Source organism: Calypte anna, chromosome 10, assembly GCF_003957555.1.
Source record: "Calypte anna isolate BGI_N300 chromosome 10, bCalAnn1_v1.p, whole genome shotgun sequence".
Classification (NCBI taxonomy): domain Eukaryota; kingdom Metazoa; phylum Chordata; class Aves; order Apodiformes; family Trochilidae; genus Calypte; species Calypte anna.
The window spans coordinates 1,286,166-1,312,504 of NC_044256.1; the positions used below are offsets into that span (position 1 = coordinate 1,286,166).

Sequence of the window (26,339 nt, forward strand, 5' to 3'; positions counted from 1 at the left end):
GCTGTTTTTTCACAACACAGAAATAGAAGTCATCACAGCTAGCACAAAACTCCAAAACCTAAAAGACAATGAAAACTGTAGGCATACAGTTGTGCTTTAAATCATGATAAAAGGTGCTTATTCCCAAGGACTCAGCAGTAAAGACACAAACCAGAAATGTCTGGTCTTCATATTTATTAAAAAAATATCTTCTTAGCTTCTAGCTGTACATTTGGGCTTTTGTTTTTCTTTCACGAGGGAAAAAAATGAAACAGAAAAAACCACTGTAACTGCCAATTCATTTCTGCATTCCATTCTCCTCCCCAAAATTTACACAGAAGTCAGCTGATGCTCACTGATCCCTCCTGCTCTCTCTCACTCCCCATACAGTAGAATCTGAACATCTTTTATCTATTGGAAGATGAACCTGATATTAAGTTCTGAAGCACTCATTCACTCTTAAGTAGACAAATGTGGTAGATTACACAATTATGATTATATAAGCTACAGAAAGGCCCAAAATCAAAGAATCATCTGGGAAAGGTGTTCTACAATCAATAGAAATAATCTGCTTCAAATGAAAACCATCCCCAGGCCACTCTCAGCTAGCAGAAAGGTTAAAAATAAAAGAGTAAGCCTAATGGCAGACTTTTGAGACTCTGACCTGTGCTAATTAACCTCTCCTAGAAAGGCAGCTGAAGAAATTTATTTGAACATGAGGCCTGTGTGTGCAGCTCTGGATAAAACACCTACCCAAAATACCTTATCACCCAAAGTTCACTGTTTGCTATTTCAGCTATGTAGATGAAAGCCAAAGGAAAAAATGTCACTGGTGGTTTTGTTTTTTTTTTCCCAATTTGAACTAGAAAAAACCTAAAATACTACATCCAGACCAAAGAAGATTTTGAAGTATACCTTAATGTACAGTTCCATGTCTGGTTTATTTGCATGGAAATACCTTTCTGAGAAAATAGAACACTGTGCAAGTGCAAAGTATTTAATATTTTCATCAACTTAAAAACTTACCTTCATAGACACTGTCCTGTTTACCTATTAAATCAGGAGCCTGCCCTTTGTACCTGTATGAAAAAAGTAACAAAGAAAATAAGTGAATGGATCTAATAATTTACATACATGCTTAATAATGTCAAACCTGGTTTACTATTCAGTTACTTCAGCGTTAGGCCAATGATTTCTGGAAATGACTAGTAACAGACTAATAAATTGGGGTTCTAAAAGTATCTGGGGGAGTGGAGAAGCATTTTGCAATACGAATGTATGAAAGGCCCACAAAAAATACTGCAATTGCCAGACAAAATGGAAAAATTAAGTCTTCAAAAGTGAGCAAGAGTAGGCAACATCCCAACAGAATTTCTTGGTTTTCACTGAAGAAAACACAAATATCTGATCAGAATTTTTCCTATGTATACATTTGTATAATGAATTAAGAGAATAATTTTAAACCTCAGATAAAACACAAATTCTGCCAGGAATTTTGATTTCTTCCATCACATTCTTAGAATCCTGATGCTAGTAAGAATTTTTAAGCTGCTTTCTTTCATTACACAGAGTATTCTGCTATTGTGTACTTCTGTTACCTTTCAGAAGTGGATGTTTTAGATTTACTCTTCAGGGCCAAGTACTTCTCTCTGCAGATGCCACATAATAAATAGTAAGGATTTCCACTCCCACATTCCCCACCAAACCATCCATCCACATAGGAACCATTGCTGCGATAGCCTTGGCGATTTGCACTGCGGCCACAGCCCGGGTGGTTTCTTTTCATGTGTTGGTTGAAGCTGACAACACTGGATTCACACAGCTCACAAACCACAACTTCTTCTCTGTCTTCAGATTCACAAACATGCTGCACAGTAAGAGTTTCACACGTTATTTCTGCAGAATAAATATCTTCAAATGAGATAGAAAACAAGCCAGTATTTCTAGAGGGGTGTGCCTGCCCGTTTCTATTGCACACACAGAGTGATATTTAGGTGGTTAACTTGCCCAAAAACAAAACAGAAAGAGACAATTTATGAGATAATGAAGAGCAGACCATCTCAGATAAGAAAAAATATTCAGATATATAGTTTCAGAGGAGATATTCCTATTTAATTTCAGATCTGAAATTCAATGACAGTATTAACTTTTCATGTATTGTCTAGTTCACATTCAATGCTGTCTTTAAATTTTTGCTTCTCCTCAGAATTTGACTAGACTTGATCAAAATAAGGAAGAAGAACCCTTTTGTTTCTATCAGCCTTTTTAGTTACTAAGCAACAACAATTATAATTTGTGTCAATCAATTATGAGGCTTTCTCTGAACATAGCTTTCATTTTTCTATAATTATGTTTTTGTCCTAAGTAATTTCACTGTGATGTTCCAATTAAACAAGCTTTCTGAAAAATTCAGTATGCCTCCTGAAACTTGCTTCCATATCAGAGTCAGGTTACATCATAATTAGGATTTGAAAGCCTAGGCATGTGGGTTGCTCATTTAATTTGAAAAGGATTCAAAGATTACCAAGGTTAGGTAATTCCTTTCCTTTCCCAGCTCAAATGTGTATTTAGTGAGGCTATAAAATAACTGATGAGGACAGTCACCATGCCCTTCCTAGAGACTGTAATGGATGACATGACTAACTAAATAAAGGAAAACTAATTCAAGTACAAATTATGCCCCTATAGATCATACTATGTTGTTGTTGTTGTTGTTATTTTAAATAGAACAACCAAGTATGTGTGTTATCCCACATGACCAAGCAATCTGGAACACCTACTTGACTTCTAAGTAGTATCACCAACATAAAAACTACACCAGTTCTGTTCTCATCTTTCAGGGGAGGGAGAAGAAAAATTATGTACCTGTAGAAGCACAGAGCAAGAAACACAAGAAAGAACTATCCTGAATCTATAAGTGAAGCTAAAGAACACAAGGAGATTTTAAGCACTGTGGACATTTAGTGAGATTATTTTCCAACAGGCTGTAAGCATATGCACTGTCACTTAAAATTTAAAAACATGACCATGCAAAAAGCAGAAAGTTAAAGCAGCCCCCGCTGCAGTCACACACACCCAGGTAGGCCAATCCAGTACCTCTGGGATCCACATTCCCAGAATATCATTATCACTAGCCAGGTCTTGGCCAAACATAGCTTCCATTGCTTCGTCATCAAGGTCGATTTCCAATTCCTCATCCAAGTTGAAGTCATACAGTGCCCCTGGATCCTGCTGCAAAGATATTGCTTCTCTTCTGCTCTGATTCCTGTGGGCCTGCACAGAGCGGTATAATCCCGCTCAAGTGGGAAAAAACACAAGGAAAGCAGGACTTTTATTTTGCATCTAACAGAGATTACTATAATTCTAACTTCCTCTTGCTTTGTTTTTAACTCTCCAGTCCTATGAGGTGAGGCTGAGGGAGCTGGGGGTGTTGAGGCTGGAGAAGAGGAGGCTCAGGGGAGACCTCATCACTCTCTCCAACTCCCTGAAAGGAGGTTGGAGCCAGGGGGGGGTTGGGCTCTTTTCCCAGGCAACTCTCAGCAAGACAAGAGGGCAGGGTCTCAAGTTGTGCCAGGGGAGGTTTAGGCTGGATATTAGAAAGAATTTCTTTCTGGAGAGGGTGATCAGGCATTGGAATGGGCTGCCCAGGGAAGTAGTGGATTCTCCGTGTCTGGAGATATTTCCAAAGAGCCTGGATGTGGCACTGAGTGCCATGGGCTGGGAACCACGGGGGGAGTGGATCAAGGGTTGGACTTGATGAGCTCTGAGGTCCCTTCCAACCCAGACGATTCTGTGATTCTAAACACCATCTACTTATCACCACATGAAGTCCCAGTTCCCCCCTCTTCACTTCCTGGATAAGCCAAGGCCTGGGAAGCCTCTCAGGACACTTACCAGCACGTGCCAACAACGTTCGGGCAGCCAAATCAAATTTGTGTCTCCTGGTTACAGCTGACCTGCTTCTGGAAGGAGGGCCACTTGCAGAAGCTGCACTGTCTGCATGATCCATGGGATCAGGGCTACAAGAATTTGCAACATACAGACAAATCAATACTGTTTTGAACAGCCACATACAGTGCAGAGGGAAAAATATTTACAATAAATCATATTTATTGGCTTGTCTCTTTCTTTCACAGGAGAAAATGTGAATTTGGAATTCAAGAACTTCCACTGCAGCCTGTAATCACTGCCCTTTGAGCTGCAGCAATGTCAACACCTATTTGATGCTTCCACAGTGCCCAAGCATCACACACACATTTTGGGAGAGCACTCATTTTATGCCATCAGTGTTAACTGCAACTCAAACTAAGTTTCTCCTCCTTTTTAAAAGAAGCAAAACCAGCATTTCTGTTGTTCCTACCTCAGTCATTACCTCTTCTGCTTAAAATCTTCTGGAAAACATGATTTGGAGTTATTTCGAGACACTTATTGCTCAGTTATTTCTCCCAAATGAAATCTGTGGCTTCTCTGTGAAATGACAGTTTAGTTTACCTGGGACAAAGTAACTGAGGAAACTTCAAAATAGGTATCTCAGTAGGATCAAGGAATCTGAATAAAGCACTCTCAGTATACATCCTGAAACTGTCATGCTCCCCCTTACCAAAAAGTTAGCATGATTCCCAATAGGTGTCACTTCAAAATATAACCACTACTTTTAGAATCAAAACAAAACAAAGAAAAACAAACATCTTTCCTCCTTGTTTAACAGATGGTTTAGATCTAAGGTTGGGAAGATGACTGAGAATGTAAACTTCTGTTCAGTTTCATCCTCTCTGAACAAACCAAGAATTTAAAAAAGAAAAATGTGGAAAATATCTGCCTATTAATACACTGAAGGAAACAAAAAGCCTACAATGAAGTTTTGTTTCCTTTTTAGGTCTTTTCAGTAAAATGTGAGCTGTATGCCCTCACATTTTTCACTGCTCCTTCCTCTTTAGTTTTTTTGTTTAAGGAGGAATGCCTAATTACATTCTTCCCAGGTTCTGTGCAGAAACCATCCCAGAAAATACATGTACTACGAACACCTAATTTAACTGCATCTTTGCTTTTACTGACAGAATCACAGAATTCCTAACAAAATTCCTAACTACCATTACTAAGTAATGGTTTGTCAGCAGCAATGAACTGGTGAGATTCTCAGTGTCAGCAACAGATTACAAGCAACCAGGAGAGAACTCTCTTTTTACCTTTCACTAAAGCCTTCTTCCATTTCAGTGGCATCAGCAGAAGGGATATCACCTGGAGACTGCAAATAACAATGATCACCAGATTTTCCACCACTTCCAGAGACTATTGCCCCATGTCGTGAATCTGCAGTCCCTTCTGGCTGGGGCTCTTCATCATCTTCATTTCCAGGGTGCTCTATCATCCACATGGCCAGCACTGTGATATTCTGTGCATCTGCTTCTCCTCTGGCACCTGAAAGCAGGAAAGTCACACTTTAAGATTGTATGATGTCACTGATGGTGAAAAAAATCTATTTTTATTCCCATACATGTTAATAGAAGTTAAAAATTAAGTATTCCACTAGAAAAAAAAAAAGTGGTTTATATTTATCTGGGGTTTTTTTTCAGTTTAAACTGATGTTTATAGTTATAGATTACCTGTAGCTTCCATAGCTTTTGCAATTTGTCTGAGGGAGAACCCCATTTCTAACAATGGAACAGCAATGGCAGGAGGAGGAGGGGATGTTGAAAGTCGGCTGCTTGGATCAGACAAAGCTTAAAAGACAGAAAACATTCAATATAAAGTACACAAACATCTCCTTAGTGTCACTTTGATATATTAGCTTCTAATAAGGGAATAATTGTAACTAATTTCCTCTCTATTACTTTCCACAAAGCAGGATACTTTCTGTAATGAAACCAGAGTACTACAGTCCAGACAGTAATAGAACTTCTGTGAGGATAATCTCCCATTACCTTCACGTGGTTCCAGACAGCAGCACAAGAAGCCTATGAAGGCTGAGCTGCCTTTCATATCTCATCAAATAATATTAACTAAAAGGATGGTGCATGTATAAAAAATACAAAAATTCTTGGTTTTTCTGGGGCACATGATCCAACAGAAGCTAGAAAATTTGTGCACACCACCAGGAAAACAAGCCCAAACTGGAGTAGCATTTTGAAGCAATTACCAATTATACTGCATTCTTCTTTTATACATGTACTTTGTATTCCATTCCACAGCTTTTGAAAACTAATTTCATTTGCTGGAGAAAGTCTACAGCTAAACAATCTACCTATCTGCCCCAAGACAGCTTTCAAAAGGTTTTGAACAATGCTTTGAATATTAGGTTGCATGAAAAAGAAATCCTGCATGTTTTCAACATCTTAAAAAACTACACTAAACTTCCACTAATTTACTAACTTGTCCAGATTTCTACCTCTATTGACTGGAAGTTTACCTGTACGATTGGCAGGCCTTGCAGACTGGGAGTCAGGAGAAGTCAAACTTTGTCTCCTTCCAACTTCATCTGAAGGAGAAGTTGGTAAAGAGGATATTGGAGGAGTCTGAGCACGGCGTGCTGGAAGCACCGTTGTAGTAGGGTAACTTGAGAACATTTGCCTATAAAAAAGAATATATGAAAAACTATGCTGAAAAGGTTCTGAGACAAGAAAAACATCAACTTACAGGGCACTTTACAGCAATTGCATTTTGCAAGGCCAAGGTGTAACACAGTAAAACTCCTAACAGCTCATTCCCACCACCTTTGCCTGGAAAGGTAAATCCTTGGCATGCACCTAAAGAAAGCCCTCAGAGACCAAGAGCTCGCCAAGGATTTCAAAGAGAAGTAAATACTCTTGCCACTTCCCCACTTTGTCAGAACTCAGCCTGGATAATAACTCAAGTATTTTGCTTCAACTGTCCAAGTAACAGGACATGGTTGTGATTTTTGTCAAATTCTATCTGCAAACCCTTCAAGGACAGAGGTCAGAAACATCAACAGAATTAATCAACTTGGAACAGTACTCTTTCCCAATATAAAGCAGACTTCCTTTTACATCACAAATAGCCTCTGCAGATTAACTAGCTTTATCTTACTTCCATTTCAGTGTGTGAGGGTAGGATGAAAAAAGGTCTTAGCCTGCAGGATGTTACCTACAAACTAAGATCTACTCTAGTTTGAGAACCAACAACTACTTATTGAAAATAAAAAATTTTAAAGATTTGTAATTTAAAGTATGCCAAACAAATGTGAGAACTGAAGGACAACATAAGGAAGGTATTTTCTCCTGTTTTGAAGAATTCAGATTTTACATACATATACAGTGTATATTAAAAGCTCAACAACTTTTTATTTCTAGAATACACGTCCTGCAAGGTGAAGTAACAAATTAAACTCTGTCCTCTGCAGAGGCAGTTCCTAACAATAAATACAAACATTAACATTCTAAGTGGTTTAGACAGTTAAAAACATATATTGCATATAAATCACACAACCCATTCTCTGCACCCACAAAATCATATATGCTAAGAAGATCCTTCACCTCAGAAGACTAAGAGGCATAACACCAGGTGATTCTGAAGCTGGGACTGTTTCAGTATCAGTCACTGGAGTAGTAGCTGTGGTAGTATCCTCCAGAGAGCTACTCATGAAAGATGTGGTGCTAGAAGCAGAAGGGCTGGTTGTAACAGGTGTTTGGGCTTGCTGAGACTGATCACCTTCTTCTACTTGTTGATCTGCTTCTGCAACAGAAAAAAAAGGATGTTACAGGAACAGCACAAAACAGAAGCTGTGGCTAAACTGCCAAAGATAACTTATAAAGATTCCTTACAAAGAAAGGAGTGTACAAAAATGGTCACCACACAAATACTTCTGCAAATAACTGATGATCTTCTGTAAAGAGAGCAGGCTACTGGCTCTTGCTGATGGCAAACCAATAGCAGGTAAAGAGTAAGTGAATCTTTCCAGAGTGTAACAGAAGCCATTTATTTGTTTAGATCTCATGACATACAGATTTATGATTTTAACAGCTAGGATTTCTCTCACAGGCAGAAGGAAAAGAAGTTTCAGATCTAGAAACAGAGCTGACTAACTATAGAGCTACTTTTAACTCAGCTGTGTAAGGACCAGATTTTTCAAGGGTTTCTTTGGTTGGTTTTGAAGTCCCTAATATAGTTAAGAACTAGAGAGCACAGTAATTAGCTTTAATATTCTAAATATGTTCATGTTTTTAAACTGATTTAAATGGTCTCCCTAAAGATGCATACTGTAACAACCATATCTTTAAGAAGAAAAGGAATTATACTGATTTTCTCCTCAACCTCTGTCAGTGCAGCACCAAATGTCACAGGAAAAAACCTCAGAAAACAAACGCCCAAATCCACAACTGATTTAGACATTTTCACAGACAGAAACATGGGTAGGCTACACCCTGAAAATACATGTGCTCAACATTTCTTGCTAACCTAATTGCATACAATCACGTTTGGCAACAGTAAATGTTATGGTATTTCTGTCACATACAAATCCTTCTGACAAGTATATACAGAGCTGCTCGTTTGCAAAAAGTCTTAAATCAGCAATGCCTGTATTGCTGATTCATTGATGTGCATTCATTTCATGAAAGCAAGGAACTGTGGAAAAGGCAAAGAAGTCAGTAGTGCATCTGCAGAACAGTCACTCTCTGCCCAATTTAGATTCCTCAGAAGTATAATCACTACAAATTCACAAGATTATGGGGTTTGTATTACCCCTGTTGCTACTCAACTTAAAAGAAATCAAAAATAACTTAGCACTCTGCATCATTTTAAATATGTACCTTGTTTGAGTCTGCCACCAAACTGATCCTCCAGCAGCCCATGAACCACTAACTTGTAGATCATGGCTTGTGCTCGTTCCAGGTCTGCCAGTCCCAGGGCCCTCTTGATGGGGGAGCGCATGACCGCCCGTTTCACCATGTGTCTCATCAGGAACTGCAAGGCAGCACGCATCTCAGCATCTTCATGAACAACTGGAGAACTGGCACAATCAGAGTTGTGACCATTTTCTGCCAGGACTTTTGGTATTAACAGCAGTTCAGCATATTTACTGCAACTAAGAAGAACACTAAGTGACTTCATAGCACCAAGATAAAGGTAAGACAGCTGCACTGCTCTGATTTCCGACTGCACTATGTCGTGACTTCTTGGAATATGCTCATGATTCTTTTTTCTTCCTTCAGCAGGTTGGTGTTGGGATTCCATACCTAGTGTTGATGGCTCTAAAGAAAAAGAAGCAATTTCATTTTCTGACTTAGAGCTGGTTGCACTGTGTCCTTTGTTATCATCAGCACTCTGTATCAATCGTATCTCTGATCCAACATCACTCTCTGCCTTCTGGTCCATTTCCCCTTTGTCTTCAGATTCATGTCTGTGTTTTTTCTCATGTCTCTTGGTGCTTTGTTTTCCCATATCTTCATGAATACCAGTCAGATAGGTAAGGTCCAGCAACACAGTAGCTGTCAGCCCACGGAATCTTGCAACATCAAAAGGCAGTGGTTCACAGGGCTCCAGATTATACAACGGAGTATCACTAGGCGACCAAAAAGTTGGGAAGCTTTAATAAAGATCAGAATGACACAGGAAAAAGCAAGTGAGGGAGAGACAGGAGGAAAGTACAGGAAATAATGTAGGCAAAGTAAGATGCGAAGTATATTTAATAGAACAAGCAAACCAACTCTGAAAAATAAATGCAAACAAGGGAAAATGAGGTTATGATCAGAAAACGGGGAGATGTGGTATCAGAGCAAAGCCAAAGCATGCACAGGTGTCCAGAAAGAAGCATTAAAATCCAGAGGTACCATAGAAGCCACCAATTCTGTGCCAACAGAAGTTTATGCTACATTATTTAGAATTATTTAACAGACTTCTACCAAGAAAAACTACCTTAAACCAGATTTTGTGACCATACCTGAGCTGAACTTGTGAACAGGTATAAAAGCTTCAAAAGAAAACACTCCTCAAGTTTTTTCACATTAAGGAAAAGCTTTGATTGACCTCACATTCCTGTTCAAGTCTTCATCACAAGAAGCACACTACTAATAGCTTATGATAGTTCGGTCTCTAGAAAGGACAGTGACTTTTTAAAAACACAAGTCAGACAACCCAAAACCCCTCAAACCTGTCTGTCTACCTGTCCATCCATATTCGTGGGGTTTTGTGCAATATTTAGCACTGCTACAACCAAGTAGTGTTCACTCTAGGCAGGGCAAAAATTCACCAGCCTGTAATTCCATACATCTTCTATTTTCCGTACATTCCTTTATTATCCAAAAACATTTTCACATTTCACAAACACTACTTCAATGTAGCATTAATTTCAATACCATCATCCATCCCATCATTAAGAAGAGAGAATACACCCATCTCCTGACCTTAACCACTCCTCGAGCCACAGAGAGCAATTCCCAGTCTCCTAAGAAGGGAATAACAATGCAGAAAAGATACCTGTTCTCAAACCTGGTCTGTCTTCAGACCCATTTATGACTGAAGTGTAAAAATCAGTGTTCTTTACAGGCCTAACCAAGAAGCTGCAGTAAATTAAGACAGCAGTAATGTTTTAGTTAGCCAATACTTATCAACTCTGAAATAAGAGTGAAAAACACTAGACAGTGAAAAGCACAGAACATGAGCATACCTGATAGTGATCTCTGCTTCATCCCACTGGACCTTGGCAGATGTGCTGCCTTCCTTCACTACTCCAAGCAAGGTGGCGTGACGTCCAGTTTGCCTGTGCACACACCGACCTCCAACTCTGAGACCAGCATCAACTCCACCAATCACTGCCAGCACAGGCCACACTTCCACACAGAGCATCTTCAGCTGCAGTTCTGACAGGTCAGCCAGACCATGCCTACCATGTTTGCTTTTCTCCTCTTCTTTGTTTTCTTTCTCTTCCCTCACCTCGTTCTCTTCTCGACTCTGAACTGAGCGACTTTTCTTCAGCTTTTGGCCTGCTTCTTTAAGACAGGCTTTGATTTTATTCAGCCTTTCCATCATTTTTTTATTGATGCAGTGTGTCCAGCGGTCTGTGCGGTGCAGGATACGGATGAGCTGGATAGTGGCTTCTGCCAGCACTGCAGCAACAGGACTGCAGATGGGGTCACCAGGCAGCAAATCTCTGGGTGTACCACGCATCTGCATATCACAGATTTTCACCTAAGTGTTAAAAGAAAACAGTTGAAAAGTTTTCTTCTCATGATACCCAAGGCAGCTCATTTTATAAACACATGAGTTTCCTACTGAAGAGAAAAAAATTACAAACATTGCCTTTTTTTTTGTTTCTTCTTCAGGTTCCTAGGAAATCCACCTAAACATTGATCAAAACATCTCTTCAAACTCAAGGATGCTGAAATTACAACAGTTCATGGCTTCTCATTTAAGACTTTAGAATTCCTAGTCCTACATTCTCCCTGGACCCTGGGGAATGCAATTTTGTGTGTAGAATGTTTAAGTTTGTACACCAATTCTAAAAGATGCATTTTATCTTAAAGTTACATAGATTGCACAAAATATACATTTATAAGGAGCACAGATCCTATGAAGAGAGGCTGAGGGAGCTGGGGGTGTTGAGGCTGGAGAAGAGGAGGCTCAGGGGAGACCTCATCACTCTCTCCAACTCCCTGAAAGGAGGTTGGAGCCAGGGGGGGGTTGGGCTCTTTTCCCAGGCAGCTCTCAGCAAGACAAGAGGGCAGGGTCTCAAGTTGTGCCAGGGGAGGTTTAGGTTGGAGATGAGAAAGAATTTCTTTCTGGAGAGGGTGATCAGGCATTGGAATGGGCTGCCCAGGGAAGTAGTGGATTCTCCGTGTCTGGAGATATTTCCAAAGAGCCTGGATGTGGCACTGAGTGCCATGGGCTGGGAACCACGGGGGGAGTGGATCAAGGGTTGGACTTGATGATCTCTGAGGTCCCTTCCAACCCAGCCCATTCTATGATTCTATGATAAAATGTCTAATTATTGTGCAAGCATGTAGTGCTACATGTCATTAACTGAAATGAACATTCAGTCCCATTCTCAGTGCTAGTTAGCTACCAAATCCCCCCATCTGTAACACTGACCCAGAGAACAGACTGGAAAGCCCAGGCTTCTGACCTTTGTAAAGTGTAAACCCCAGCAAGGCAGCCAAGCCCCCCCACAGCCACTCCATCACTCCCCCAGCAGGATGGGGAAGAGAATAAGACGACAAAAGGTGAGAAAACTTGCAGGTTGATGTAAAAAAAATTCCATAAATAAAAGAGAAAAGAAGAAAAAAAAAAGTGATGCAAAACATAATTGCTCACCACCAGCTGAGTGGTGCTCAGACAGTCCCTGAGCAACAGGAACTCCTGGCAAACTTCCCTGCAGTGTTACTGCTGTGCATGGTGTTATATTGTATGGAATATTCTACTGGTCAGACACTCACCAGCTGCACTCCCTCTCAGCCTCTTGCCCACCCTCAACCTTCTTGCTGGGAGGGACAGAATGAGAAACCAAGAAAGCCTGAATGCTATGCAAAAAAAGTTCAGCAGCAGCTAAACCACTGTGCATTATCAAAAGTGATTTGGTCAGAAAAAGAAAAGAAAGCACCATAGTGGGTGTTATGAAGAATATTAACTTCATCCCACTCAAAACCAGTACACCCATGCAAAGGAACATTTAGGTTACCTTTTCTCCTGGATTACTGCTGTAGAACATGACACATGGGTATAACTCTGCTGCATCCACATCTTCAAAAGCTAGTTTTGGCTCCTGGTTAAAAAAAAAAAAAAAGTCTCAAACTTAAAAACACCTCAACAAGCAAAAATACAAACGTGACAAAGTCATAACCTATGGTATAGTCCTTGTAAATACTGAAGCCATGTGTTTCATTACAATGCTTAGCTTTATCTGAAACTATCAATGTCAAATTACTGTTGCAAAGAACACCAAAAATACCTAATTAATGCTAAATACCTCTCCGTTTTTGCCAAAGGAAATAGTTCTTGCTTCCATATCTAATACACATGTGATGAAATCTCCTTGGGTGAAGCTGGAGAGAGTCAAGGTTTGTTCCCCATTGTGGTAGAGGTTGCCACTGTAGGCTCTGTAGAGCCACATGTCCGAGGTTGTGCGGTGGTTAAAATCATGCACTGGCCAGCGAGAAACTCCGACACAGGTGCCCTCATTCCCTCGGTTCTCCTTCACTATGTAGAACTGGCAGGCAAAACGAAACAAAGCAGGGGGGAAAAAGAAAGCAGTCATATACATTTGAACATACTAAAGTAGTGAAAATTCACCTTACACATATTTATTAATATGTGAAACTGGTTTGCTCGGAAGCTCTTAATAAACCAAAAATAGCAAGCTAATAAGCTACACCCATGGTGTATCTCTAAAATGACATCTTGGTGCATAGGGTCAGGTTCAAATAAAATATTTAAATACAGATTCCAACTAAAAAAGAAGTGTGTTATACTCAAAGATAGCACTAACAAGGACCACAACCACGTATTCCTAAAAAATCAATCCAGATAATGTATTACAAACTGGTCTTGACAGTCAGGCAGGCTCACGTCTCTTTTTGCTCTAAAACCAACTGCTTTTGTGAAGTGTTTTTCTAAAGAAAAAATCCACAATCCACATATTTCAGCAGTCAGCTTTTGCAAGACAATGCATGTTTGGGTTGCCAATGGATCCTAGGGACTGGTGCCACCAACCCTACAAACACACAAAACCTGAAATATCCCAATGGCAGTGCTCAAAAGCACCCACAAACTCTTCACTTTGGATTTAAAACCATAACATCACACAATCATTTAGGTTGGAAATGCCCCTTAAGATCAAGTACAACTGTAAATCAAATGCTGCCATCATGTAATTTACTCAAGAATGCTGTCATAAAGGAAAAAACACAGGTATCTGTTGTTCATAAATCATAGTACAGTTCCAAAACAAAATAAGAGATGTTAATAAGCATAAATAATAAATAATGCAGCCTACCTTCCACTGGTAACACCCAGAAGTAACTCCAGTGGATGCTAAACCATAGCCTTTACCCCCACTTCCATGAGTTAGAATCTGCCCATTCTCCACTATGCAGCACTGAGCTTTCTCAGGGTCAAAGGACACTTCCTGTATGGGAAGATTCTCATCTTCATCTTCAGACTCTCCTTGTTTCTACAGGAAACAGGACAAAACAGTGGTGGCAAATGTAACTCGGTTGCATTCAGTCAAAAGAGAAAGCAAACCCTTCATTACCTGTAGCTTCATTTCATTACCTGTAGCTTCATTTCTTGCTCTTTCTCCTTTATTTGAATTGCATGCTTAGCCTGAGCTATTGGAGTCTCCCACATGCAGTCAGAGAGCAGTGAGAATAATCGTTCAACAACCTGGTGTAGAGAATATAATTTAGATCATTACAAAATCCAAGAGAAGGACAACAAAGAATATTATACTGGTTTACTTGGCTTCACAGGTATAAATGTACAAATCTGCAGTGTTGTTAGATAAGAAAATACCCACACGGAGCCTCATCTGATTTATGATTCTGAACAAACCTATGAAACCCTGAACACTTTAATGAGACTTTCTAAAGAAGCAGGTATAAAAGCTTATAACAAAATAATGGCTCCTAACCTGAGCCATTTGATCATCTTCAACACCAGATTCACAAGCAGGTAATACAGCTTCCAGTACATGAAGTGCAAGAAGTCTTGTCCTCAAATTGCCAACCAAGGGAACTCCTAAAGATGGAACAGGATGTTAATAGCCAGAAAGTGACTTCTGCATGCTACCAGTGCACAGCTCTCCAAAGAGTGACTTGGGTACCTCTACTGGACTTGGCTGCAGATGATCACCATGTAACACATGTTCTAACAGGGCCCATTTTTAGGAACTGCACAAGAGAAATTCAAGTAACCACTTGAGCACCTTCTGAAAGGATCATACCTGAGCAACACTTCTGAGAAGCAATGTTAAGAAGTACTTCTGTCCACTTTGGAGATGCCATTTTGGACTGAATTGCTTTTGAAGATACAACTCTACGTAGGAAAACCAGGAAGTCTCCCAAGTGCAACTCTGCTGCATGTTGCTTTCGGAGGGCAGCTAGGAAGTGAAATTAAAGTTTTCATTTACAACCTTATTATTACAACCTTATTAGCAGTCCTTGTTACTGGCAACAAACTGTTCTGTCAGTAAAAATGAAGTGACTGGCTATTAAATGCTGGCAAGCTGTTAACTTTGGCTGGCTGGTAGGTGCCCATTAAGCTGCTCTCCCACTTCTCAGGCAGACAGGGTGGAAATAAGACAAAAAGCTTATGAGGCAAGATAAGGGCCTGAACTAAGAGGTACAAGCATGGGAAAAACAGACTCAATATCAGGAAGATGAATTTAATTTACTGACAATGGAAAATAAATTAAGAGAGTGAGAAACAAAGACAAAACTAAAACACTTTCCCCTCAACCACCCCTCCCTTACCAGCCTTGACTTCTTACACTTCCCACTCTGAGCACATCAGGAGGATTGGTAATGTGGCAGAGAATTATTTTATGACTTTAATTTTAAATTTAATTTATCTAGTTTACAAAGTTAAGAATGACTCAACCAGAATCAAAATACAGTAAATTGGATGGGGGCTTCTGCATTTAGTGATTTCTTTTCTTATGTTTTCTGGTATTTCAAAATGGTGACGTTAAGTGATTAAAGATAATTACCTCTGAAGTCTCTCTTCTCATTATCCCCACTTGAATCTGCCTTTTTTGATTCCACTTCATCTTCCTCACCTTCCCCATCTCCAAAGGAAGCCATAAGCATCACACCAGCTTGAGACAACAAGTTCTTCAGCTGACTGCATAGTAAATCCAGCAAAGACTGGACCACCTTTGGGCTCAGTTTGTCTGCATAGGTTCTATACACAAACACAAAATAGTAAAAAGAAAGAGTATTTGGCAGCTGATTTGAGGAAAAATAACAAAGAGAGAACTATAAACTCAGAGCAAGTGACAGCTGGGCCTTACAAAGCACTAGGCTAATTCATTCTGTTGCAGCAGGTAACTTTTTGTCACCCTTCACCATGTGCTTGACAGATTATTCTTATTTGAGCTCTATCTGTAAGACACTTTAAAACTGTCCAGTCTTGGAAATCAAAGGATACATTTCCAGTACTTCCTAGGGGCAAAAGAACAGCTTAGTCAATTTAACTTAATCCCACTGCAGCTTGCAAAGATGGGGTGTTGTTTCTGTGGCTGTGTTTTGTTTGGGTTTTGGTGCAGGGTTCTGGGGTCTTCATACATAATGGATTTGGCAGGTTAAAGCAAAGTGTTGTATGAATGCTGAAATGAAGAAGCATGTCCTGAATATAAAACTACCCCCTTGCTCCAAATAGAAAATACTTCCTCTACTGTTTTTTCCCCTTACTGAATTAGACTAAATATTTAAGTGTTGACAGGATTTTGGATGCTGTTCCCTTGTCCAGCAGAGGCCAGTATTCCTCAGAAAATAACTTTGCATTCTTAAAAGAAGCATAATGTACTGGTCTGAAGAACTCCTACCACATGATCAGAATTGCTTTTACATAAATGACTTTTACACAGCAACAGAAAGCTTCACCAAATCAACTGAATGGATCTAGATACAAACTAGAAAACTGGGAAAATGCAGTGTTTACAGACCATAAAGTTCTAACTGTTTTTATCCAAACTCTTTATTTTCAATTTTAAAATATTTATTGCTATTATGGGCATCTTTATAATTAATAATGTGACTACTCTCCACCCATCCCCTTAACTTACAACTTCTGAACAACATTTATTGTCCTAAAGCAAGCTTACACACACACAAAAAAAAGATTTTTAAAGGCTGCTGGAAAAACTTAATAGTTAAGTTTTCTGAAAGCATTTGATACTTACCCTGTGGTGATAGCAAGGATCTGGAGTAGTCTTGTACTGGCTACTTTCAAAGCTGTGCTGAGCTGAGAAATACCAGTTTTGGGCAGCAACTGCAGTGGTTGTCCTAACATGGTGTCTGTGCCACACAGCTGTGATAGCACATTGAGCAGACCAGTGGAGATGGCCAAGGAGACATCAACAGGCTGATAGTGCACACTCAGTGCAAAGACTGTTACCAGCAGAAGACGCTGCTGTGCTTCTACAATTAAAAAAAGTTGTGTTCAGTTAATAGGCTGTTTAGAATAAGAATACTAAGACACAAGAGGAGCAGATTATTTGTTTTTAATGAATGAATTAAATTATCAAGTAAAGAGTCACCTTTGTCAGATGCTTCAAAGTAGTCTTTCTGATGTACAGTGTAGCTCCCTTTAACTCAATGCAACCTTTATGTCAAGGTTGCCCAAGGAAGAATATTACATTGCTCTAGTTATGGGTATTCTGAGACTAAATCCCAAACCAGAATCATCTTTCTAAGGCAAGGATAACTGGGTGAAATGCTCAATTGTCTATTTGTACTTCAGGTTCATTCTCAAGAAACTTCTTTCAGTTCCATCTTAATTTTAAGTGAAAGAACAAAACAATTCAAGCAAGAATGCCCAGCAGCCTGCATCACAGAACAACAACCTAGATCACAGAATTGTGCCCTGTACTGAAGCTCTGAATCAGTGCATGAACAAAGACACAAAGAAGTGCAGAGTTCCAGCTATCCCTTAGGGACAGAAGCACACAGCAATATATGGGTTTAGAAGGACAGGAGAAAGGGCTTCCAAAAAGGGCAAGATGGGCTGTTCTTCATTTTGAGTTTAAAGAAAACGTACATGAGCAAAAGAAAAAAGATTGGAGACTTTTCAAATCCTCAGAAAACTACTTAGCCCTGAAAGATCAAAAATCACTTTGAAGCACAAAAGACATGGGTGCCATGTGGAACAGAAAGGCTGGCAATACTTAAGACTTTAATAGGTTTAACACCTAAAGAAAATTAAAGACTTAAGGAACAACTTAAAGAAAATTAAGAAAGCTTCTCTCTCAGGACAAGAAGTAACACAGATAACTCAGCAAACTCTGGTCCCTAATATCAAAGTCTGCTTTTTTAAACATCTTTCCTCTAACATACAGCTTATATTTTGCAAATCTGCTTCTCACTTACCTATGTGATGCTTATTAGCTTGCAGAGCTCTTTCTAGTGTAGCTGATAACTGCTGGTAAATTTTGTGTACAGCCACCTGGATTTCAATTTGAATACTTCTCTTAGCTGCTCTGATACCATCCTGAATCAAACAGATAAATATTGTAAGGACTGACAGATTTTTATCACCCAGTTATTAAAGCAGCAGAAACTATTGAAGTACATACTTGGTAGTGATGCAATCTTACACTCTCTCCTTTGGTGCCTGCATGTCCTACAGTGCCCAAACCAAAGCAGCCAGCAAGAAACTGTAGTCTAACAGAAGTAAGCAATGAAGAAGACTGAAATCCTGGGACTTGACGACTTCCCATTAATGGCACACTGCCTTTCTCCTCCATCCCTGATAAAAGCACTAGAATCTGATGAAGTGCTTCCAGACGAAGCTAAAAAAAAAGACAGGCAAAAAGACAGTACAAAGTAAGTAGGAAGCATTCTTAGAAATTAGATTATCTCCAACCGTAAGTGAGCACAAAGGATGTAGGTGTTTTCTCACCGACATTTTGTTTTTAAAAAAAGGGAATTCTGTAAGTTTTGGTTTAGAGTTGTTTATATAAAAAGTTCTCAGTTCCAGTTAAGATGTTTTAACAGAAAAATGTCCACAACAGACAGAATTTAGACAGTTTTAAAAAACCCATAAAATGAGCACGACATACTAAGAGTAAGAAAAGGTTCTAAACTGAACCTTACCTCAGCCCTCAGCTGCTGCTGCTCCATGGCAATTATTGATGCTTGTGGACTGGTGGACATGCTTTCTTCTGGTTCCTTAAACCCTGGTGAGTTTCCCACATCTCCACTTACAAAGCTGACAACATTTTCAATCAAAGTATGAACTCCAAGGGATCTTGAGAGATCAAAATCGGACTCGACAAAGGAGTAGGAGGAGGAAGTGTAGAGCCAATCTCTGCTGTGTTTCAGTCGAGCCCACGAGTCACTTAAAGGTTCCACCTGGCTGTGTATTGCTCCTAAAGATGTACACGAGGAAGACCCATGAATTCCAGTTCACCAAGTAACACATTTTCACAGTAGGTGAAGACTGAACTGCTGCTATCATATAGGTGGAAAATGGAGATTCATGTTCATTCTACCATGCATTGAGCAACTCAGAGCGAAAAACTTGATTTAAATTTACAGCAACTTCCCCAAAGGAAAGGCTGCACACTTCTTTTAATTATGTTAAGCAGTATAGCAACACGCTGCCAAGAGATGAAACAAAAAGATAGAAGCCACTCAAACTGCTTAGCTTAAAGCTGAATAAAACCACTTTGCAACTAAATGACAAGCTATTAAAGAAAAGATCTGCCACAACAGAAAATGTGCATTTTGAATATTGATTTTAAGGTCTAGCCATAAAACAAGAGGATTTTTTTTATTATTTTAATTAATCCACCATATATGTTATAGGTCTGAAAAAGCACAATGTCATTTTGGATGAAATATTCATAGAATTCACTATGCAGAAAGGAACAGAATATTTTTATTTTAGACTAACAAAGAACATTTATTTGGTTATGATTCAAGATAACTAGATACATGTACATTGAATAATATCTACAGAATGTATTAGATCTGTATCTTGGTCATCTGGCAATATCATGAGTCTATTTTCAAGTACTTCCTATTAAACTGGCATGCCATTACACTACCTAAAACCTCACCATCAGTAATAAATGCAGTTCTTCAAATGTGCATCAGTCATCAATCCACAGCACTAGAACTTATTTATCACCACATATGTGATCTCATTCCCAAAAAAGTTATTCTAGAGCTCCATCCCTTACTGAAGACAGACACCAGTTAGATAAACATATGAACACATAAGTTGGTATTGTATTGATTTTCTAAATGCTGTTAGAGCTGACTTGGAGTTAGTATTACAAGAGGACAGGCCCTGTGCAAAAGAACCTTCCATCTGTATAGACAGATAACATCTGGAGATCTATCTGGAAAACTAATCTACCATAGAATCATAGAATCCTTGGGGTGGGAAGGGACCTCGAAAGATCATCTAGTCCAACCCCCCCTGCCAGAGCAGGGCCACCTAGAGTACATCGTGCAGGAACGTGTCCAGACGGGTTTTGAATGTCTCCAGTGAAGGAGACTCCACGACCCCCCTGGGCAGCCTGTTCCAGGGCTCTGTCACCCTTACAGGAAAAAATTTTTCCAGATATTCAACTTGAACCTCCTGTGCTCCAATTTACACCCATTACCCCTTGTCCTATCACTGGTCACCACTGAGAAGAGCCTAACTCCATCTCCCTGACACTCACCCCTTACATATTTGAAAACATTGATGAGGTCACCCCTCAGTCTCCTTTTCTCCAAACTAAAGAGACCCAGCTCCCTCAGCCTTTCCTCATAAGGGAGATCTCTCACAGCATCCTTGTAGATCAAGTATGGGTTTGGTGACCAGGTAGTGAGGTGGATCAGGAACTGGTTGAAAGGAAGGAGTCAGAGAGTTGTAGTCAATGGGGCAGAATCTGGTTGGAGGTGTGTGACCAGTGGAGTCCCTCAGGGGTCGGTACTGGGACCAGTGTTGTTCAATATCTTCATCAACGACTTGGATGAGGGTATAGAATGTACCCTCAGCAAGTTTGCTGATGACACTAAGCTGGGAGGAGTGGCTGACACACCAGAAGGCTGTGCTGCCATTCAAGAGAGACTTAGACAGGCTGGAGAGTTGGGCAGAGAGAAACATGATGAAATTCTAATTAATTTTAAAATTCTAGTTTGAATTATCTTAAATAACAGAATTTTAACATATTCATGTCTCTTGTGCACAATGCACTGCAGATAGGATTTGGAGAGTCACTCCCCATTCACAGTACCCCTGTGAACCTGTGTTAACACTTCAGTTGGTAAAACCTGTATGCAGGGTATTGGCCTCACACACTGTTAAGCATAGCCATTTTCAGGAAAAAGTCACACAAATTCAAAAACATTCAGCTCCTGAAAGCTTTCTTTCATCAGGGAGGCCATGTTCCAATGGCAACAGCTGGATACCAGTTTCAGGACCTCCTTTAAACACTGCCTACCTGCAGCAGCTCTATAAGCAGCTCCTCAGAGGAACCAGGAAAGAAAGAGGTGACAGCTTGTGAGCTCAGGACATCTCATAATCATTCTACACTATTCTTTTCCTGAGGAAAAGGCAAAATGCTATTATCCTGCTAACCAACCTGCACCTTCATAACTTGGAAATTAAATATACTGTGAAATTTTGCTTTTCCTTTGTTAATCAGGCAATAGCTTACTTGCAAAAAAATTTAATTCAGGGCTATGAATGATGAAAATCTGTTCACATCCTTTTTCCTTTTATGAACTGAAACATGCATTTGGATAGTATTCCTTACACTTACTACTAAATAGGCTGCAATGGCTTCAGAAAGAACCATCACAGTACTCAGGTCATATTAGGCATTTTACAAAAATATACCCATATATATTTATTTTGGATAACATGAAGTTTAAACACTACTTTCTGAACCATAACCTCATTTTCTAATTCCTGCTGGTTTATATTACACAGTTAATATACCCTGGTTAATATACACAGCACTATTAACTGGTTTACAGAGAACAATATAATTTATCATGTTAAATGTCAAAGAAGTAAAAAAAATACTGTTGCTTAATTTTACACTTTATACTTGGTGACAACATTCCAAATGAAAGAAGACATAGCTATCTCAGATATCTATTTTAGATATCATAGATATCTCAGCTTAATTTTAACATTCATAGAATCATAGAATTGGCTGGGTTGGAAGGGACCTCAGAGATCATCAAGTCCAACCCTTGAACCACAAATTAATTATTAATTATTATTATTATTATTAATTTTTATAATACTTGTTTTAAAGTTCTCTATTGAAACCTAAGTTATTTGATGAAATGACAGATGAGAAACGTAAGATAAATAGAACACAATAACAAGGTGCTAAAATACTTTATGTAGGAAAGAGATTTTTTGCCTAAACACAGTGAACAGAGCCCAAGGGAGAGCTAAGTCAGTCCAAGCCCACAGAATGTTGCCTACATTACCACAAGTATTTCAGAAGCCTCCTGAAGCCCTACAGTCTTTCAAGAGCAGGAGAGCTGAAGGTATCCCAAAGCAACAGGGGCTTCCTGTCCTCTGCCTGTCCTCCACTACTCTGTGCCACTGACACAGCACAGAATCAAAAGATTTGTAAAAGAAACAAAAAGCAACTCCCAAGTCCTAAACCACAGGCTTTAGGAGACCTTTCAAGGCTTAACATTATATCAGAAGGAAAATTTTTTTTCATAGTTAACAAACCTTATAAGAACCTCCCCTGTTATATCAATAAAAAACCTTAATTATTTCCTATTTGAAAATGATAAGTTCTCAGTTGATCATTTCCTTATTAAATGCAAGAATGCTTGAATGCAAGAACAATCCAAAACTCTATGGGACTGGGAGTCCAACAACAGTTATGAGATAAAGAGTAAATGTAAACTAAGCATGTTATAGCTAAAAGTATGGCATTTAAAAACAAAGATGTCCAATGTCCAAGTGTTATACTTCATAATTAAAACCATTTCAGAATCAGGGCATATAAATTGTAAACAAAGCAAATTTTTTTTCTTTCAAGATGTTAAATACCAATAGAAGAGTCAAAAGTTATGATTGTGGTTTTGAGCTTAGCTTGATTCTGTGTAATATCAATTACACAGAATTGATTGCAGCTTAGCACTTCCATAAGCCTCTACAATCAAACAAATAGAGCTGCACAGATGAATAAACTTTAAGCTTACAGTTAAAAAAAAAGTTTACTTGTTCTTATGAGCCAGCCTGATGAGTTTTCTAAATGAACATGGCATAGCTGCAATACAAACTTCATAGAACATAAAATATGTAGGGAAGCTATAGAGACAAAAAAATAAACATGCCATCAGTTACTTGCTTGAAGCTCTTCTTTTTTCTGGGGCTCAACTGGCCAAAAAGGAGTAAATACACTACACCACACAAAAATCAGAAGACAAAAGCAAACATTTGAAACAGAAGGTAACATAAAACCTCTCCTTCACATTATTCTGACAGACTTAAACGCTCAGTCTCATCTCAATCACTACAACATACAGAGCAGCAAAGTTTGGGGAAAATAATATTTACTCTTCCTTTAAATCAGTATAGCTTAGGTAACAGAATTTCTAAATTCTCTATCTTCTGTTCAGGGAAAAAATTATATCCCCTCCAGCACAGTTCTGTGCATTGGCCAAGACATATTTACATCCCTTACTCAAACATAATCTCTCCATTTCATAATGCAGAACTCCTACTATTATAGGCAGACAAAATATTCCAGTGTAATTTGGATTTCATTTAAGTTGCTGCTTTTTTCTGAGTTGCCCAACGGTGTTAGTAAAGCTAATAAAAGTTAAAAGGTAGGTTTTTAACAAAGTAAAAAGCCAGCTACTATACACAAACACTGAAATTCACTGAGTTAAGAATTATGTGAATCCAGACTGCAGGACTCTCCTTTATCTGCCTGTAACTATGTTTATGATTGCACTGCTATATGCCCATTCTTTACTGCTAAGTATCCTGCAGGTACAACATCCTCAGGCATGTTCTCCGGATCTGCAAAATTGGGAAAGATTAGTCTAAGCAACAAAAAACCCCTAAGGGCTTAGATATGAAGGTAAAATAACAATAATGTGTTCACCACCTCTTAAAGCCAAAGTATTGACCTAGATTTTTTCTGCAGGAATGGAAGCAAAAAGTTTAATAATTCAGAAGTAACTAAATAAGATATTCAAACAATCCTTAGGCTGAAGTAAGAATATTGCTGTCGTATTTCTGAACAGAATAATTAGGTTAAAGATTGGATGAAGATGTTAACTGAGTAAAAAGAGAATGCTTTCCTTCCATGCTCCTCTGCAAGAACACAGGAACAATTTACTGTATCAGTAGGTTTTCTACTGCTAGTTTTCTATATTACAATTTATGAATAAAAACAGCTTTTGTACCATAAAAATCAGACCAAGAGTAAGATTCAATTGTTACAGAATGTGATCTGAATTCTGAATAATGAGGTATTGCTGCATTCAATAAACAGAAGTTCCAAAATAAGCCAAGCCAATCCACTCCAGAGGGATTCCTCTCTTGCTTGTTACAGAAGAGCCACCCACTAAAGTCCTACACACATCATTTTGATAGCTTTGCAATGATTAAATACTCTGAACAGAGTACAACTGAAGGTAAATTAACCTTGTGAAAGGTTACACCACCACGTGTGGCCACAATTCTGTCACAAGAAGTGTGGTTAAATTCCAGTAAACTTTTTAAGAAGAGATGGAAGGAACCTCATGCTCGTATATTAAGGATATTTCTTTAGTGAAAATTCTCTTCTAAGTCTCCAAAACACCAGAGCCTACAGGAAAAAAAATATTGGTGACAGAAGGAAATTTCTCCAGGAAAAGAACTTGCTTTCCAATTAGCTCTGCCTGTCAACTACATTAACACAGCTTACAGAGAAACACTTCAAAGTATTTTCAAGGGACTGCTGCAAATTGCACTGGGATGCTCTAAAAATCACATGTAAAATGAAATTATTGTATTTTTTTAATAATAAACTTCAACTGAAATAAATGAGACTTGGTTCCTATGGTTTTTTCTTTCCCATGTAACACTGTCAGCTCTACATTCAATCCAACAAAAGCTTGAAAAGTTCAGCTGCAAGTGCCTCAAAGCAGCAATAGTTACTGCTGGTTTGTAGAACTGGACAAGAAAAAGCAGGAGGCTTTACTTTATGTTAACTGCACTTTGAGAAGGGTTTCCCATGGATATTTCTAGTGTAAAGCATGACTGTCCTCTGCACTCAGCAGAGAACCTCTCTACTATCTGTATGGCATACACGTTTACTTCCTCTCCTCCTCCTCATTTAGAGGGACAAAAAACCTTCCACATCTTCCACTCAAAAGCAGATTGTACCTGGAAGTCTGAGGAGAATTTGGCACTAATATGATTATGGAAATAACATCTCGAAAGAAAATCCCAGAGACTTAAAACATGCTGCTTAATTCTCACTAATATATCTTAGCAGTTGCTTCAGGGACACCTAAAAATCCAGCTGGAGAACACCTTGAGGAACAACACTGTAGTCTTCTGTAGGTTCTCCCTTCTACAGTGGTTTACTTGCCATAAACAGGAAACTAGGTTTCTTCTATGTCTTTAGTTCTTAAAACATGTGGCAAATTGAAATGCAGATAGCTTGTTCTGACCACTTTTGCCAGCAACTCAGGATGGAGCACAGCATAAAGTTAAATGCTGTAAGCATTTATCTCCTTTTCTTCAAGGTGAGGTAAGTGAACATCAATGTCCTCTTTACTAGTCATGGTATGAAGATGAAACTGAAGAGGTTTTACCAAGGAAAACATTCTTGATAGACATGAGAGTAGCTCTAGCTACTAGCTCCAGCACTTCAGTGCTGGTGTGTTACAAGAGGTAGATAATCCAAAATAGCTGCAAGTTGCATCTTCCACAAACACTGGGGCATATTCAGTTCTAGAAGATCAACTAGGATTCACAAACCCAGATCATTTCATAAGAAATAAAAGACCTTAAATAGTACCAAGCAGAACAGCTTGTCCACTTGATTACACAGATCTTTGTGGATCTTTTCCTGATCTTGATATAGATATCAGGAATGTTTATCTGTAAATGCACCCTGCATTGGGTATCAACCAAAACTGTCATATATATATATATATACACATATATGTGTGTGTGTGTGTATAATATGTATGATATATAATATCATTCAGCATAAGCAGAAGAATTTTCATTTTGCATGGTGACTGCTATCTGCCAAGACCAGACAAAAAATTTTAAAGTATCATGGGACAGCAAAAATAATCTTCCAGTACCAGAGAACAGGTACCAGTAGATGTTGTCACAGTATTCAGTTTGTAAACCAATTATCTGAGCTTCTTTAGGTTCTGAACACATCAACTGCATTTATAACTTGTTTCTCCTGAGTCTTCCAAACTTGGTGCTGAACCTCCTGGAATGAAAAGCCTCTATAAACTGGCTGGTTGATAAAGTCTATTCTTGCATTATTTCTTATTTCCCGTAGCCCATGACCAAAACAACCTCATCAGTCTAACCAACTGTTCAGAAACCACAATCCATAAAACATACTGTATCTCATGCCTAATCCAAGATGATTTCCTGGATTACTCTTAGGATATAGAGGAAAGCAAGTGACAAGTTCTGTGTTAGGTTGATGGGAAAGCTAAAAACAGTGACTTCAAAGAGTATACACTAGA

General features: G+C 38.9%; 1 protein-coding gene across 7 annotated transcripts in view; it reads right to left on the reverse strand.

Moving 5' to 3' along the window:
* HERC1 (HECT and RLD domain containing E3 ubiquitin protein ligase family member 1) overlaps window positions 1-26,339 on the reverse strand; it is a 99,955-nt gene that overhangs the window by 28,777 nt on the left and 44,839 nt on the right. For 4 of the 7 annotated variants that reach the window (XM_030456956.1, XM_030456960.1, XM_030456955.1 and 1 more), the window contains exons 26-46: window positions 18,741-19,015; window positions 18,221-18,436; window positions 18,015-18,135; window positions 16,829-17,066; window positions 15,635-15,828; window positions 14,870-15,025; window positions 14,558-14,664; window positions 14,200-14,310; window positions 13,922-14,098; window positions 12,896-13,135; window positions 12,608-12,691; window positions 10,601-11,121; window positions 8,745-9,520; window positions 7,470-7,668; window positions 6,386-6,546; window positions 5,583-5,699; window positions 5,166-5,397; window positions 3,874-3,998; window positions 3,055-3,275; window positions 1,578-1,846; window positions 1,006-1,058 (exon numbers count right to left, since the gene is read on the reverse strand). In XM_030456956.1, coding sequence (XP_030312816.1) covers window positions 1,006-1,058; window positions 1,578-1,846; window positions 3,055-3,275; window positions 3,874-3,998; window positions 5,166-5,397; window positions 5,583-5,699; window positions 6,386-6,546; window positions 7,470-7,668; window positions 8,745-9,520; window positions 10,601-11,121; window positions 12,608-12,691; window positions 12,896-13,135; window positions 13,922-14,098; window positions 14,200-14,310; window positions 14,558-14,664; window positions 14,870-15,025; window positions 15,635-15,828; window positions 16,829-17,066; window positions 18,015-18,135; window positions 18,221-18,436; window positions 18,741-19,015 — 4,593 coding nt within the window. The remainder of the gene's footprint in view (window positions 1-1,005; window positions 1,059-1,577; window positions 1,847-3,054; window positions 3,276-3,873; window positions 3,999-5,165; window positions 5,398-5,582; window positions 5,700-6,385; window positions 6,547-7,469; window positions 7,669-8,744; window positions 9,521-10,600; window positions 11,122-12,607; window positions 12,692-12,895; window positions 13,136-13,921; window positions 14,099-14,199; window positions 14,311-14,557; window positions 14,665-14,869; window positions 15,026-15,634; window positions 15,829-16,828; window positions 17,067-18,014; window positions 18,136-18,220; window positions 18,437-18,740; window positions 19,016-26,339) is intronic. The other 3 variants (XM_030456959.1, XM_030456962.1, XM_030456957.1) reach the window with 2 other exon arrangements.